This window comes from Lichenostomus cassidix, chromosome 21 (assembly GCF_008360975.1).
Source record: "Lichenostomus cassidix isolate B80296 chromosome 21, HeHo_3.0, whole genome shotgun sequence".
In the NCBI taxonomy this organism is placed as follows: Eukaryota; Metazoa; Chordata; class Aves; order Passeriformes; family Meliphagidae; genus Lichenostomus; species Lichenostomus cassidix.
In genome coordinates, this window is record NC_139501.1 from 319,701 (window position 1) to 337,189 (window position 17,489).

Sequence of the window (17,489 nt, forward strand, 5' to 3'; positions counted from 1 at the left end):
CAGGCTCACTTGGAGCTTGAGGGATAAGCTGTGGGGTGGGAACAGTTGTGCCTTGGCAAATCCAGAGCTTGCCAGGATGGCTGGGAGATGAAGAGACCTGGCTGTCAGCAACACCACTCTGCACTTTCTCTCCTCAGGGAACACCATCACTATGCCAACTGCCTCGGGGGCCAAAAAGCGTTTCTGGATTATTGAGGACATGTCCCCATTTGGCAAGCGTCGCAAGACCGCATCCTCACGCAAGATGTTGGATGAAGGGATGATGCTGGAGGGATTTCGGCGCTATGACCTCTACGAGGACTGCAAGGACTCCAGCTGCCAGTTCTCTCTCAAGGTTACTCACTACCACTGCACGCGGGAGAACTGTGGTTACAAGTTCTGTGGCCGTACCCACATGTACAAGCACGCCCAGCACCACGACCGCGTTGACAACCTGGTATTGGATGATTTCAAACGCTTCAAGTCTTCACTGAGTTGTAACTTCCCAGACTGTCAGTTCTCTGGCAATAGCACACACTTCCACTGTCTGCGCTGCGGCTTCCGCTGCACTGACAGCACCAAGGTGACAGCCCACCGCAAGCACCACGGCAAGCAGGATGTCATCAGCGCCGCCGGCTTCTGTCAGTTCAGCTCGAGCGTGGACTGCGAGGTGCCCGACTGCAAGTACAAACTCAAGTGCTCCCACTTCCACTGCACCTACCCCGGCTGCAAACACACGGTGGTGGGGATGTCACAGATGGACTCGCACAAGCGCAAACACGAGAAGCAGGAGCGAGGGGAGCTGCCTGCCATCTCTCCTGGCCCCGAGGGCCTTGCCCACTCCACTCTTGAGTATGATATCCAGAACTCTTCCATCAATCTGGACAGTTCTCTCAACCTCAGCACTGACAACAGCAGCTCCCTCTTCTTCCTGCAGAATGCAGCTGGCGTGGGCCTCAATGACTCGCTGGATCTCAGCAAGAAGCAGGCAGAAGCCACCGAGGGTCCTTCCCCAAGCAGAGCTGGTGCTGCACCACAGGAGAGGAGCACAGGGGCATCTGGCTCTGCTGATGTGGAGGATGAGGATGACTCTTCCCAAGAGGATGAAGAGGACGATGAAGAGGAGATGAATGAAGAAGAGGAGGAGGATGATGAGGAGGATGACGATGATGATGATGAGGAGGATGAAGAGGAGGAAGACCTGAACACAGATTCTGAAGAATCGCTGCCAGACCCTGAAGGCCTGGCCACTAAAGAAGACGGAGAACCAGAGGAAACTGCTTCTTCCACAGACCATGGTGATGCTTCCAGGCCACAGAGCGAGCCAGCCCTCACTCCAGCCCCAGCTCCTGCTCCTGCTTCAGCTCCGGCTGCTGCCTCAGCCTCCACCATTACTCCAGCAGCTTCTCCTTAATCTTAGAGACAACAACGGCAGTGGTTTGGTTTTTCTCTTACACAGAATTACTAAGAGGACCCCATATTAGGTGAGAACAAAGATTGGGATGGCAAATGAAAAACACTCCGTGCCACAAATGAGAGAGAGGAAGGAAGGAAACCCCTGCTCCTCCCCAGGCCCCAACAGAGATCAGTTCGCAGCAGGACTGGTGCTGCATCACTCCATTCTACAGATCCCGGAACAGGGGGCCCAGATGCAGCAAAAAATACCCATTATATGGACATGAACCTTGAGGGTACCTGCTGCTTTTCCTTGCTCTCTGCATGGTGCGTGGGGCCTGTGCCCATGTGGGGACCCTTTGTTATGGGCGGGGCTCTATCCCCCCAGTTTTCTTTCTGGGTTTTATTTTTCCATGTTTTCAGTTGTACAATAATAATAATAATCTCCACTTCTTGGAGGGGGGTGGGTGGGAATAACAGGTAATGAATTTTAGAAATATATATTTGTGTGTGTGTCTCTCTATATATAATGTACACACACACACACATATATAAAATTAAAGGAATTGGTGTCACAAAGACAACTCAGCTTTTGCCAGTGGGAAGGAGGGAAGAGGGGTGTGCTCTCTCTCCACCCCTCCCCCTTCTTTCTCCAGCATTAAATGAATGGCATCAGACAGCCAGGGTGGGAGTGGGTATTTATTGTCACATAAATGAGGACGCATTAATGAATGAGCAGGGGTGGGAATGGGACACTCCTCTGTTCTTCCAGATCCTTTTTACTGTTAATGATAATAATTTTGAATGCTATTTATATTGTAAAACTTTCTCAGTCTACACTTTCTCTGTGGGACACCTCTTCTCATGCCTGCTGTTCTGACTGTCGGGATTTAGCTGAAGTAACCTGGGAAGAACACAGCAGGCAGTTTAAAGGGTCTGTCACACTGGAGGACTGGGGTTACTCTGCCATCCAGTTCCATCTCATCCCAACCCCCAGGTGCTTCCTCTCTGCTGAGGGTGAGGTGTTTTTGTGGTGCTTCCGTATCCCCATCTCAGGAGGCTGAGCTGCCTCTGCCCCACGGTGCAGCACAGGGAGCACTGAGCTCCCACAGGAGCATTCTGGTCACTACAGCAGCCTTGAGAAGGTGCCCTGCACTGCAGCCATGCCAGTCTGGGACTGCGTGGACGTACATGGACCTCAGGTGACTCTGGCACTGCTGCCCAGGGAGGAGAGGGCAGGACATGCTCTGAGCCTGCAGTGGGGTGTCCTGCTCAGCTCTGGGGCAGGGAGGGGAGGAGGACACCCCTGTTCTGCAGCACCCCTGCACCTATTGCCTGGTTCTGGGCTTTGCAGTTACAGACCCTGCTGCACCCCAGTGCTGGGCAGATGCCACCCAAGAACTGCTGCTGCTCTGGGTTATCCTGACATATTCTGACAAGCAGGGGTGAGGGCTTGGGCACTGCATAAGCAGATGCAACCACACTGTGTTGAGAGCTGCCACCTCCAGCAGCGTGGGCTTTCCCCTGGTTCCAGGCTCTTCCTTGCTCTCTTTTCCTGGCTTGGTCTGGGAACACACACTACAGGACACACTCACAGACTCTGGCAGGTGAGACAGTAGCTGTTTGACCCCAAATCCTTGCCTGAGCCTGAGAGGGTTTGTCTACACACACCAGGGTGCCAGAAGGACTAGTATGAATTAATTCTGATAGTTATTTTGGTGCCAGTTTTAAGTATATCAGCCTAGTCTGAGCTTTGTCCTTTAAAAAAAAAAAAAAAAATTCTTTTTTCCAATACCATGCAGGCAGCCTCTCCCCTCCTCAGCTCCATGAGCACTTCAGCTCTAAGGGATCCCCAGGATTTGTTTTCACCCTGAAGAGATAAAGGCCTCAAGAAGTTTAGGTTGTTTAGGTTGCTTTTTTTTTTTTTTTTTTTTTTTAGTTATTTCCCGAAGGAACTGGTGCAGATCAGATCTGATTTATAAACAAGCAGCTCAGCTGTGTAAATGTGGGGACAGAATGTTCAGCTAATGTTTCAAAAGGAAAGGAAAAAAAAAAGAAGTTGTACAGTATTTTTCCTGTAAAGGTTATTACTATATATAGAACAAAAGAGAAACCACCAATGCCAGGGGGTGGAGGGGGAGGTGTCACCTGCCTTCTGGATAGCCCTCAGATATGGTTAATTGTGTGCAATTTTTTTTCTCCTCTTTTTTTTTTCCTTTTTTTTTCTCTTTTTCCCTCTCTTTCAATGTAGTGTATGTTTGTAGGGGTGGCAGGGGAGGGGGGGCCTTAATGCTGTGGTTTGAGGCTGACTTCACACTCCCAGCACTGACCGGACCTGCACGATTCCGAATTCTAACTTGAATTTTGTAGAGATAAAACAAATGAAAACAAATGAGATATTATTATTACTAGTTGGTAGTTTATTTAATTTTTGGAGTTCTTTTCCTCTATCAGCTATTTGTGTGGCTTTTATTTTTATAGGGGTTTTTTTTTGTTTGTTTGTTTTTGTTTTGTTTGGTATATTCCCTGCCCTCAGCTGTGTTTCCTAGCACAACCCAATTCTTGAATAGAATGAAGCTCACGTTCCTGGGGCAGAGTGATGGAATGATGCCCTGGAATTTCTCAAAATGGGATGGGGCAAAAAGATTTTACTTTAGCAGCATTTGCTGCAGGTTCTGTACTTGTACATTTTCCCCATGTTCAGCTACTTAGATAGTATGGTGATGGGCTCCAGGAGGAATCCTTGGATTAACACAAACCACATCTTGCAAAGCAGATGTGATTATTTTGTACCGCCAAAATCAACAGGATCTCTGTCAGTGGCTGTGGGAGCAGGACTGAGCCCTGCTGGGAGCATGTCCTGCCTGGGCACATGGAGCTGTGCCGGGGCGACCACAGGGCTTCCTTGGGCCACTGGTGTCCCTGCAGGACAGACAGGTCATGTCCCTGCTCTTGGGAGCTGGAAACCTGCAGAGGCACAGTGTTTTACCTCTCCCCTGTTGTGTCTCACCAGACTCCACTGAGTCACTGCACAGCAGTGAGGGAAGCAGAAGTGTGTGGAGGAGGGGGGTAAGAGATGTCCAGTGGCTCTGCAGGTGCTGGAAGGGATGCACCATGCCAGGATCCGCCTGGAAGGTGCCCTGTGTCACACGTGCTGTGTGGCTGCGCGTGCCAGAAGGGCCATGTTTATCTATGCACACCATTGCCTCCCCCAAGGCACCCTACTTCTCCCTAACATCTCAGCCCTTCTCCTAAACTTCTATCACCTCTTCTCTAGGAGCTGGCACGGGGAATGAGAGTTCTTTCCCAACAGGCTACTGTAAAGGTGACCCCAGAGCAGGGCGTGACCCCTCAGAGGGTCAGATGCCCTTGCAGGACAGTGGCCACCCGGCCAGCCTGACCCTGTCCTTCTCCCAGCCCTGTTTCTGTAACTCTTACACTGTCTCTGTCTGCAACAACAACAAAAGAAAGTTAAACCCAACTTTTTATTCTGCCATGTTCAGGCTTTAATTCAGCAAAACCCTTAAGCAGATGACTCTGAGTGGGCCCAGGTTTAAGCCCGAGCTTAAGTGCTTTTCTGAACAAGGGCCTCAACAGCCCAACGACCCCAGCAGAGCAGGTGGTTTGTCATTGGAAGCTCTCATAGCAATGGGACTCTCTAAAGAATGACCAGAGAAAGAGAGGGAGATTCACCTGACTCTGTGAGGAGGGGAAAGAGGAGAGAGGAAATGGAACTATTCTGTCCAAAACAAGATAAAAACCAAACAACATAAACCTTGAGATGGACCCTCCTGTTTCTGCTACCATTCACTGCTGAAGAGCAAAAAAAATTAAATAAAGACTGTTGACTAGACTGTTCAGTCTAGCCACAAACTCAACTGGATTAAAGTCTGCGTGGAAGGAATTTTGTAAAGAAAAAATTTCAAAAAAATTTTCCAATGTAGCAAAAAAACCAAGTTTAAAAAACTAAAAAAAAAACAAAAAAAAAAGACAATGAGGGAGGATTCTAGCCTTTTGTAATATCCATATTGCACACTAGGACTATAAGCCATTGCTAGCTCATTTTGAATTTTAAATGTGTAATTTTATTTTGTTTTGTTGTTGTTTTTTTCTTTCCATGGGGGAGGGGGGGGGAAATAAATGCTTGAACCACCAATGCTCTTTTTAATGTTTTATAAATATGTATGTGTATATATATAAATATAAAAATAATATGTATGCACATATATATGTGTGTGTGTATATATCTATATGTATATACATATATATAGATATATAGATATATATATAGGTTTTGAGACAAAAATGCAGAAAGTGAAAAAAAACACCCTAAACAGGATGGTGTGCTCTGATTTACTTGAATCTGGTCTCTTCAGCACCTGCGTTATTAAGAACTGAATATTTTTCCACTTGAATTTAGTGCTATTAGAAATTTAATATATGTGTTTTATTTATTTGATTTTTTTTTGCATGACTGATGCAAGGTTTGACATTTTCACTCAATAAAAACTGGAAAAAAAACCCCAGTTTTAAGTGATCGAGTTGTCTTCTTGCTTGAGGAGGTGATTTGTAAGAGTTTGGAGCAGGTGGGGTGTTTGGAAACCCCAGCACTGCCCCTGCAACCACTGAACAGTCACTGTTGCAGCACCAGTTCTCAGGTGGGGAGTAGGAATGGAATTCTCTTTTCTTGGACTCTGGCATTAAGCTTTTCCAGCAGCCCTGAGGTTTTATCTGAGCTGCCATCAGGGCGCTTTGCAGACATCAAGTGAGCATGAGCTCATGCTCCCAGTTCCACAGCTTGCTAAATGGGATGTGGAATTAGAGATTTGAGTGTTCACATTTTGATTTTCCCCTTCCTACCCTGGCGTACAAGCTCTGGGTGCTGGATTGGGCTCTGTGGTGGAACTGTCCTTGCTGTAACTCACCTGAAGCCTTACGGTGACATTCAAACTGCAAATCAGCACATGTTGACTGTCACTCAAACCAGAGAGATGAGCAAGAACGAAGCGTCCTGTCTGCATGGGAGGGGTGAGGGGTAGAAGATCTGCTCGTCCCCACATTTCAGTGAAAGGCACATACTTTTGACAGAACTTAGCAGGAACACATAGCTGCATGCCAGGCATCAAATATCCAAGAGCCAGCATTCCTACTTGGCTGCTCTGTAGCTTTTTCCTGCTGGGGGACCCTCACGCCCTCCACCCTTCTCAAAGTTGTTCTGTCCCCAGGGAGGCCCCAGCACTGCCCACAGATAGCACAGATCCAGCTGACCTCCTGGCTGGGCTGCAGTGCCCTGGAAGTGCAACTTGTTCTGCACCAGCAGCAGGCATTTGCATCTCTGTGCATTCATTCCCACTCAGCACTGGGCTGACGTGAAGCACTGCATGGTGCCTCTCCTGCCAAAGTGCAGTTGGGCATGTGGGGCCAGGAAGTGTCAAAAGTTCTTGTTTTACCCAGAGAATGCCCTTCCTGTGTGGCTCTTCGCCAACCACGTTGAAGCAGCTGTGTCTTTGTGCCTATCTGCCATCGTTAGGGAACCCAGGAGCAGCAAAGCAGTGCCTGCCAAGCCTGATGCATTGGCAGCAGCTGCCTCCTTATTAGCAGAGAGGATTAGACTCCTCTCTTTCAAAGCCCCGTCGTTGCTCTGCTGCAGCTCCCAGCCATCCTGTTTTCAGATGTCATTATCTGAATATGCTGCTAATCCAACCTTGGAGCCCAGAGGTTTGTTCTCACTGGAGCTCTGCCCACACCACGTGGAATATTTAAATGGCTGTGTTTCCAGGTGGAGACAGGGGACATGAACAGCACAATTCTTTGCTTGAAAGCTTTTGCTGGAACTTGCCTGCTCTCGGTGGAACTCTGACTGGACTTCATCAAAGAATGACTTAAGTTGTGGGAGAAGCTGCAAGTTGAACAAATCAAAGTCTCACTATTGCATTTGTTCCATGCCCTTGCAGGTGGTGACAGTGCAGTCTTCACCCACAGCCCCTGCACTTGGTGAGCCCTGGGAAGCAGCAGACACCAGGCAAGGTCACTTGTTCTAATGTCAAGACAACAACTGGGCAGTTGCTGCTGCTATTGTACCTCGATACCTCAAGTGTATCCCTGTAATAGCCTTTTTTGTGAGTGCAGGACTCACAAAAACATGTCCCAGGAAAGCAGCTGTTATGACACACAACACACACTGGGCATAACTTACAGCTTGCAGGACCAGCAGCACTGGCTTCCTATGGCATCATGACATTCAGAAAGATCTGGAGACTTACCAGGGAAATAGGTCTGTTAAACAATGGTGAAAAAATGGACTGAACTAGCTGTTGGTCCTGTCCATGTTGCTCAGGTATTGCACCTAAAAGTGAAACCAGCCACTAACAGGTAACAACTGGCCAATAGATAGTAAGTGTCCTGAAAAAGTTCATGGGAAAAGTATTTTCACAGGGCATTGGGTATAATAACACAAAGCAAGAGAGAAGAACTATGACACAAAAGAACAAGAGGGTGGGGAGCACATCTTTAAAGCTAAAACCTTCTCTTGACCTCTGAAATTTCTTTCACAGTTCTTCACAGGCCCTTTCCAAGAAAAAAGGTTCTGAACTGACAATCCTGCTCCACACTACATACAGACTGCATCAACTGCTTGAGTTGCAGCAGAGTTTAGTATTTACAAACTTTCAGGTGCCTTTTTTGAAGGCCATGGGAAGTCCTTTAAATAAGCAGCTCTGGGGAAAGCTAACAGAAGCTATAACCAAAGCACTCTCTTTCCCCCAATTTGCACACACTCTGCATAGAAGACTGAAGTTTTCAAACATGACAATAAAACTTCACATCATCTTCAAGAGGAACATGAACTTTAAAGACTTCTCTGGAAGTCAATGAGCAGCTTCTACCTATTCTGAACAAAAAAGCATTCCGGGTGTTGGGAATGTCTATGGAATTTCAGGTGCACTAGGAAGTAATTTCTGTCTTTCTTTAAAAATCAAGGCAGAACTTGGAAAGAGGAGAGCATGTGTGAGTGTATCTATGCACCAGACTTGCACAGGCACAGCTACAGCAGAACACACAGGTTTGCTGAATACTGGGACAAGAAAAGAGGCCAGTTTTGGTGAAAGCACACACTAAAGGAAGGGATGGCATGTGTGATATTTACTATACCTGGTATATTTTAAGGGTATCTATAAAGAGTAGGGTTAGGGAGATGCTTTTGAGTCTTCTGTGGCAGACATTGTCACATGGAAATCCAATATTCAGGCTCCAGCCTTTGCTTTTTGGGTCTTCACTGTCTTGAACAAATTCCGTCAGTACCTGAAAGCTGACAAAACCCACCCCTGGAGGCAACAGTTCCTACCAAAAGGGTGAGGGTGAAGAGGGAAAAAAAGACACTGAGCATTTGTACCTATAGTACAGTATGGAAGGGATGGAAGGGATGACAAGTTCTTCATGCAAGTCCTGGGGAAGAAGTGGGCTCACTGGAGTCCCTCAGACACACCTTCCCTCAGAAGGTATTGCTCAGGCATTGCTCAGAAGATGGGAACATGGTCCATCCTGGAGCAGGTCCCTTCATCTTCCAGGGCAAGCCACAGTGCCCTGGCCCCACTCCTGCTCTTACCCATGAAGTGCCCCAGGCCCATCCTAGCTGAGGAAGGGTTGCCAATGGAAGCAGCTTCCCGTCTTCCTTTTGCTCTTTTTTGGCAGGGAAATTCTTAAACAAACAAATGAAGAAACACTGAGGGTTTAAGTAAACAGCTGAAGATTTATCTGACAGGCAGACAGAGCTGTTCCCTGCCCCCTTCCCTTCCTTGCCACAGGGCAGTGTGTGACCAGCAGCCCCTGCCCCAAGCCCCTGCTGTTACTGGCAGCCCCACAGACCCTCCTGGGATCCCAGGACACAGCCAAGCTCTGCCTAAACACCAGAGCTCTGCACTGACATGCTAAGGACACAACTGAGACACTTGGTCTGTGGCCAGAGCCAGAGAGCCCTTGGAGGGAAGCAAGTGCTTTCATTCAGTGGCCAGGCGCTACCTCTGCAAGTCATGTCTTGGGAAGAGCCAGTTGTGCCCACAAGACAGCAGGGCTCCAGCTCTGGCCTGTGGCTGGAGGCACCGAATCTCCCTACTGTGCCCAGACAGCTCCCACAGCTCTGTGCAGAGGGTTCCCCCAGGGCTGGCAGGGCTGCAGCCTCTCCACATCCCCTCTGTGCAGCAAAAGGGAACACCCACTGCCAGGACCATCCACCACACTTCCATGTTTTCCCACTATTTTATACAGACTAGCAAGTTCTGCCTGCAGTTTTTAGGCTGGGGGTAAAAAGGAGGCAAGAGACAGATGCAGTAGTGGGATATTCGAATTCCAAGCTGCACCAGGCTTGTTCTGGCAAACAGAAGAGCCAGTGAAGAAAGACGGAGCCCCAAGCTCCATCTCACACCCAAAACCTGCTGCTGCACCACGGAAGTGTTGCTATTACTGCAAAAAAGCAGGCAGGTGAGCAGGCAAACAGGCAGACAAAGATGGGACCTGCTGTTCATCTACACAGGAAAGCCACAGCATTTAGCATTCAGTCCTTTGTGCATGTGCATAGTTGAAACTGCTTAAGTAAAGCAAATCTGCTCAAAGAGATGGAAAATATCCACCCCAGAATTTGCTCTGGTTTAATGAAATCAGTTAAAGGAATTCATTTTAGACAGGCGTTACTCTAGCTGCACACACACGAAACTTCAGTAGTAGCTATAGGAGCAGAGGGATAAAGTTGGAAGCAGTCTGTGAAATGTCAAAAAGGAAAGACCATGAGGGGACAGACATGATGGAAGGTGAAAAATCAATGAGGAATCTGCACAGAACAGCCTTGCCAAGCAAAGGGACCTAGACATAGACAAGCAGCCTGGAAAAGTGACAGACACAGAAAGAAAAATAGGCAACAAATAAGCCATTTTTACTTCTCGATCCTCTGAATCAGCCCTACCCAGCCCATCACCTTCACACACAGGAGACAAAGTCCTAAAGAAAAGCAAGTATTTTACCTAAACCAGAAAAAAAATAGTGTTACCCCCCTCTTCCTCTCCAGGCTGTTCTTGCAGCCAGCATCATAAAACATCTGTCATTATTTGCACAAACATAGAAGAAACAAAATCTTGAAGGACGAATTCCTTCAGCAGATGCAGAAAAGGAGGGCTTGGTGGGAAAACAGGGTGCTCTTCTAGGATGCTCCATACTGTAAGTAATCCCTGAGTAGTCTTTGCAAAGCATTTAGGGAGATTTTTAGCCTGAAAGACACTTTACAGAAATAAATTGTAATTGAGTTTTAATAATCTTCCCCTTTTCAGAAAGGGCCTGACAGATGCTGCCTAGTGCTCACTTCTGCCCCATTTCAAATATTTTTACCTTATTTGGATGAAATATATTATTTTTCTAAAGAAAGGAGGTTGGTTTTTTGTTGTTTTTTTTTTTTTTCCCCGAAGAGCTGGTTTTCCCTTCGTCCAGCTGGTGCCTTTATTAGGTTAGTGTTTGCTCCTTTTTGGGGATGGGATTGTTTTTTTCCCTGATCTGGGACAGACATGCCAACCCCTCAATCTAAAAGTGTGCAGCTTGTACTGCACACCAAGTGGAAGAGTCAGGCCCTGATCTCCATCTTCCCTGTTCCCTGATACCCCAGAACTCACCCTAAGTACATTTCCATTTTTTAATTTCCTTTTTAAGAGCGTAAGCAGTGGTAAGAGTCACCCTTTCACCAGCATAATACATGGCCACAGCTCCAGAGGTGTTTATCAAGGCTGACTTCTGAGGAAGCAGCATAGTTTGGGGATAAGAGAATAAAAGGGAAAACGAAGAAAGCTCCTGTACCCTTAGGTAAATTATTTCCCTTGTTTCACCTCCCAGCACCCCTGTCTCATTCAGCAGATAAAAGGTTATCTACCTGGTCATCTTTCAGTTAACAGAATGCCACTGTCAGTGCCAACAGACCAGTGGGGTAAGCATTTCACAAAGCAGTTGAGCTAGTAAGTTTGTTTCTAGAAAAAAGAGAAAGAACAAAATTCCAAGTTAGTAGCCAGGCTACAAGGACCAAAATGCTCTTCCTGCAACTGCTGCTATGCTGGAAAGAGAAGGAACACAAGACAGAGGAATAAAACTTGTGTTTCATGACAGTATCTGCTGGTTAGAAGGTCTGGCTTCTCCCAAATTCTCTGCTGCTGGGTTGGATCCCTTCAACAAAATACACAAACACCCCACCAACAGCCAGAGGCACAGAGTTACATGTTCTGAGCAACAATGGCCTTAATGGAGTTTTCTGGGATTCATCAGTTTGGAGAAAGGAAAAACTTTAGAATTGGCATAATATATAGGAAAACTATAGAACTGGTAAAGGTAGTAAGAAGGAAAAACTAAGGGACAAGAAAGTGCAGTTAAAGAAGACTGCCTTTTGCTCTGCACCAGAAATCCTGAGGTAAATTAATTGAACATGGGCAACATGGAGGAAAAGGGGGGGAAAATGAACCTACAGGGATGCCTCTACTGTAAATCTTGTAAGTCACTCTGCAAGGCACATACCTCAGCAACATATTTTCCACATTTCACCAACTGCTGTTGTGCAGGCACTCTCTCTTTTCGAAACCTTCTACGTATATAAAATGTACACAGGCGGGACAATACTTTTTCATCACAAGCCTGCGTTGTTTTCTTTTCACAAGGATTCTTGGCTTGGAGAAATTAAAAGTGCCATCTCTTACGAAAAGCCTTTCCTTTTAAATACTTTCAAATTTGCCCTGTTTTAGCTAAACGTGATGTTCTTTGTGAACGTTGAACAGTGGAGAGAGAGACTGAGAGGGAGAGAGAGACACACACACTCACTCTCTCCTGGGGAAGATATTCATCCATTTAAGGCATGAGAAATCATCACATTCAGCAGCAGGTCTAAATACAGTAATATGAAGGTCCCTTTCACTCCCCTTGAGCAGAAAAATGTCACTGTGTACCACACTCCCAAATACTTGGGAATCAAGTAAATCCCTCATTTTTCAAAAGGGAGCCAAATCCTTCTGCTGAACAATGATGGAACTGTAGTAGCTAAAATTTACTTGCTGCACACCATCTCCTTCAGCAGCTTCTGGACTGGGATGGCAGGGTTAGACCAGTCATGGGATCCAGCACAGCATTCCCTCCTGGAGATAAGACTGAGGGCCATGGGATACCTCACATGCTCCCTTCAGCACCTCCTGCTGACGGGGTGGATGGAGCAGGATGGAGCATTCCACACCCTGCAGAGCCTCCTGTTGGGAGCAGAGGCACCGAATAGCTGCACTGCACTACCCAGGAATACATCATCCCAACCCCCACACCATCGGAGACAATGCAGCGTTACCACACTGCTGGAGCTATCTGTAGTGTACCTTACACTGCACTTACACCACTGCCTCCTGCTGACAGCGCCTAGGACAGGAGCAGTCAGAAAACCAACTACAAATGTCCTTTGGAAAACATTTTAAAAGGACCAGATTTCTGTAACTATCCCTTTCCCCTCCCCTGACCACCCTACATGCATATTTCTCCCCAAAATAAGAGCCACAGTAATCCAGTAATGGCCTGGAGTTAAATAGTGGTAACTCATATTTATTACAATTATATACAATCATATTTTATATTTGAAATCTATACATGATCACACAGATGAGCGCACTTGCTTGGTGAGGACAGTGAGACTCAGTTGTTACAAGAATTGCTCTGCTAAGATGCTCTGATGCAGTGAATATCATTGGACACCACCATTTCACCAGCTGCGAACACAATGCTGCAAATGAGAGGTTTCAAAATTCACTGGTTTAATTTGTGTATGGCCCCAATGGGGCAAAAAAAGGCTGGATTGGGCAAGAAGGGCCAGTGGTTAAACCTCAGAGCTGGAGCTGTTCTCCCTGCTATAGAGACTGCTTTGCTGAAGAAGGTGCCTGTCACTGGAGAAGTACAGTTTCAGCTAACCATTTAGATTATTTTTCTTCTCATTTAGGGGGGAAAAAGGCTAAAAACCATTGCAAATATTCAGAATTAACCAACTATTTAAGCATCTGATTTCACCTCATTCAGGGCAGCTATAAATAAAATATGTCAAAAACTGATGTGAGCTCCTTGTCTTTGGAGGAGGAAGGGTAGTAACTGGGATGAGTGGAGTCAACTTCTTCTAAAGCCTCTTACTGGGGAGCAATCATCAACAAAGCCACCTGTTCTAATGGATTTTACGATGGCCATGACACCTGGACTTGGTCCCTACCAAGAGGCCACTCTGATGAATGTTAAGTATGTGGGGGGGAAATAGTGTTCTTTGGACCCCACAGAAATTTAGTGTTTCTACATGCTAGGTAGTTTCAGGAATTTGAGGCTTGGCATAAGATTTGGAAGAGCCAAGACTGAGATCTGGTGAGGAATTTGAGGTTAAAATGTTCTTTTTTTTATTTTTTGGCAACAGAATATCAAGTAGTTTGAGAAATAAAAGAGAGCGTTATTTCTTGGGAAACAGAGAACTGGTTTGGGCCTTATGTGGGATTAAAGGCTTGTGAAATTAAGGAGCTCAGGACAGACTGGTTTCTGAAATCGGATAGAAGGGCTCTAGGATGCAGCAAGAGGCTGACTGTTTCTGTAAGAGGGTGTATCCTGTAGCTGTGGTGCATGGTAAGGCCATCGGACTCTCCCAGCCTATCAGTGACCCCAGCTCATGGGAAGAAGGGCTGGGAGGGGAGAAGAAGCCACTGCAAGACTGCCAGGCCCTGAGGTGAAACAGGGCAATCATGTTGTTCACCGGGCAATCATGACCCTGCGCAAGGTCAGTCAAGGGAGAATCACTGGAGGGAATGGTAGCTTTTCTCTCCACAAAATGGGAGAGGCACTGGGGACAGTGCAGGAGGCTGGGGAAGATGTACAGCAGCAGCAGCAGCAGCAGCAGCAGCCAGGGTGTCTTAGTCAATCTCATTTTCATTGCTGGCCCCCTCAGGTCTTCGTAGCTTTTCCACTTGCTCATTAATCTGACCATCCCCTCCTCGCCGGTCCTCAGTCTGGACACCCAGACATTCCTCCTCATCCACATGGCTAACATCATCATCCTCATCGTCCTCTTCCTCCTCATCATTCCTTTTGGGTTCCCTTTTCTCCTCCTCACCCTGAACTTCCATCCGTACTTGGCTGGTGACATCGATGACAGCCTTGGTGGCCTCCTCTGTGCTGAGCAGGTGGCAGCTGACCTTGGAGCCCTCGGGGCTGTGGTTCTCCTTCACTGGGGATGAGGTGGTCGACTCGTTGCTGACTGGTGAGATGTCACTGCTGCTGTTGTGGTTGGCAACAACAGGGTTGGAGGGTGAGCTTGGCTTCACTGGGATCTGCCATGATGGGATCTTAGGAGCTGAAGGGGAGGGAGGGAACTGCCTCCTTGGGGAGGGGAAGAGGAGAAGAAAAGGAAAGAAAGGGGCTTTTATTATAAATACTGAGGCATTATCATTAGAGAGAATGGTATTTGTGCTAAGGAAGTCATGTAAAGCAAGACAGAAACTGCAAGTCTCTTTGCCATAAATGAGCAAAACCAAGGCCACTTCACTTCTCCAGAGAGATTCTCAAAGTGCTTTACAAGCACCCAGCAATTGAGTCCGTACAGGAGGAAAATATCCCAGCTGTGCAGTCTGAAGCATTAAAATGATCTGATTTGGCCAATTTCACAGAGTAAGCTAACACTCAGGAATGCTGCCTGTGAAAAGACATGGGTGTCCCTTTACAAGACAATCACTAATTAATTGGTAAAGAAAATTTGCACCGGAGCAAGAAGTCAGAAACACCAGGTGCCTGAGCCAAGGAATTTCACCACCTGGCTCTCACCTCACTGTGATACACCATTATTGCATTCTGGCTCATTGCAATCCAGAGCCTTTCTCCCAGTCCCAGCATGTACTTTACATGTTTGGGCTAAGCCCTGGCTGCCACAAACTGGTTCAGCTCCTCTGACTTGAATGGAGTCATACCAGCTTGCACCAGCTGGAAAGCTGGCTCTGATTTCTTTCCAGGTGGATTTTAAGGATATGATAGTAGCAGGCTATTGCCCAGTAAAAATAGGAGAATCCTAGGGCCAAACAGGACAAACATAAGTGCAAGGGAAGCACTGGTGCCCTCAGAGAGTCATCCATCATAAGGGCAAAGCACAAAAGCATGTCTGATCTAGTATTCCCCATGCATCCTTTCCAATGTATGTGAAAAGTGGGAGTATGAAGAGGTGTCAGATCAAGGCCGGAAAAGGCTGTGTGCCAGGGGGTCCTCCTGTCCCTCAGGGGAGCTGGCAAGTGGCACAGACGAGCACTCTGGCATTCAAGGCATGTTTGAAAAGCATTTTGAGACCTACAAATAGAAAGCGATAGTGGAGTGCAAAATGGTATTACTAAAATAGCAATAACAGGATGTAGAGGTAGTTCCTGTTGGAAATGCCTTTCCTCTTCCTGATTGAGGGAATCCCAGAAAGCAGCCCTTTCCCCACAACAGTCTGCTCACATATTCCATGCATACCGGTTCAGGAGAAGTCCTTTTAAAGAGTAGATCTCAGATTTCAATTCATTAATATTCTGCGACTCCAGAATCCAGTTGGTGGAAGTTGTGGCCTAGAACATGAAAAATAAGACATAAAGATCAACATCTGAACTGGAAGATGGTTCACCAATGCTGCTTTTTCCTATGTTACTCTCCTCCTGCTCCTATCTGGGAATCTTGAATCCTTTGGATAATTATCATACATAAGCTCTATTATTTAAAATCTCTCAGATCTGAGCAAAACAACTTCCACAATAAAGAAGTACTTAAACAGATCCCCATGATGACCAGAAATAATAATTGTCTCAAGGTTCCAAGACTATTCAATATTCGCTTTGTGTATGGGCAACTAATTAATCTTGTCTCCAATCTTGCCTCCCATGCACAACCATTGCTAAAGCATCTCAAGGGGACATTTCTTCTTTCAGGAGGCCAGCACTTGTGAGAATTCAGGCAAAGCTGGGCCCACATTGGATGTTTTCCACCAACATCAGACTGAGAACATTACACAGAGAGATAAACCAAATCATTTGGCACTGACCTAGTGAATGATTTCTAAAGAACTAGAACTAGGATCCTGAACAGCAGTGGGAGTTGAACTGAATCAGGTCCTTTACTTGTTCCTGTGACTAAACATAGTTGAGGCAACAGATTCAAATATTATATATTAACAACTATTTTAAAACCATTTGCTCATTTCTCCTAAATCATGAAAGAAAGAATCAATTATCTGCAGTCTGTGGTGTTTAGTGGTGGGCTGATAAATAAATGCTTGAAAGCTGCAAAAATGTTCTCTACTTGATCTGAAGAATTAGAGCTATGCTTGAGTTATTAGGTCATATCTTCAGAAGCAGCTGGACTAGGCACTGTCTCTTGGATATTTCAAGGCAATGAATGCAGTTTTGTGGGGAAAGATGGTAAGTATCTCATGGAAGCCTGGTACAGCTGCTGTCAGAATTGCATCAGAATTGCCATGGGGTATCAGGCAGAAGTTAGAGTAAGTAACTGAGGATAACATGATGCAGACAACACTTCTGGCACTCTTAACCCTTTCAGGAACTTGAGAAATGGGAGGGACTTTCTAAAGACAGATCATGGACTTTTGCTCCAGTAATTCCTGTAGCCATGGCACCAAAGAATACTCATGCCTGGCACTACCCACAATAATTTCTGCTAGAAGCCATTAAGAACGAACACATTTGTGAGTATCACTGCAGAGAAAGTTCTAATAAATTCCCCACAAAAGGAAGCCAGGATTGGAATAACACAAAACTCCTCCTCCTCAGCAGTTCCCATTAGATGTAGCCAGAACTGGTTGTTCCTACTTTCTCTTAAAGAGACTTCAGCTACTGCTGAGTAACCCTGAACACCTTCACAGCCAGCACAGCTCACAGCAACTTCTGGGCTTCAAACCCAAAGAGCTGGGAGAGGCTCAGGCTGCAGCAGTTGTGTTATACACAGATGCGTTCCCTTGGGATTCACACTCCCAGCCCTCAGACAGCAAGTACCCAGGAGCCACTGTTCTGGCTTTCCAAGACCTTGAAAACTACAGCAACACATTAACAAGGGAGTGATTTCCA

At 46.4% G+C, this 17,489-nt stretch overlaps 2 protein-coding genes across 8 annotated transcripts in view; one reads left to right on the forward strand and one right to left on the reverse strand.

Moving 5' to 3' along the window:
• Nucleotides 1–5,900, forward strand: part of CASZ1 (castor zinc finger 1) — a 277,300-nt gene extending 271,400 nt beyond the window's left edge. For all 6 annotated transcript variants that reach the window (XM_085079866.1, XM_085079867.1, XM_085079868.1 and 3 more), the window contains one exon: nucleotides 138–5,900. In XM_085079866.1, the coding sequence (XP_084935992.1) occupies nucleotides 138–1,393 (1,256 nt within the window). In that variant the 3' untranslated portion in view covers nucleotides 1,394–5,900. The remainder of the gene's footprint in view (nucleotides 1–137) is intronic.
• Nucleotides 5,901–12,948: 7,048 nt separating this feature from the next.
• The window catches only part of PEX14 (peroxisomal biogenesis factor 14), a 64,166-nt gene continuing 59,625 nt past the window's right edge, over nucleotides 12,949–17,489 (reverse strand). The window contains exons 8-9 of one of the 2 annotated variants that reach the window (XM_085080165.1): nucleotides 15,889–15,980; nucleotides 12,949–14,769 (exon numbers count right to left, since the gene is read on the reverse strand). In XM_085080165.1, coding sequence (XP_084936291.1) covers nucleotides 14,304–14,769; nucleotides 15,889–15,980 — 558 coding nt within the window. In that variant the 3' untranslated portion in view covers nucleotides 12,949–14,303. The other variant, XM_085080164.1, reaches the window with a different exon arrangement.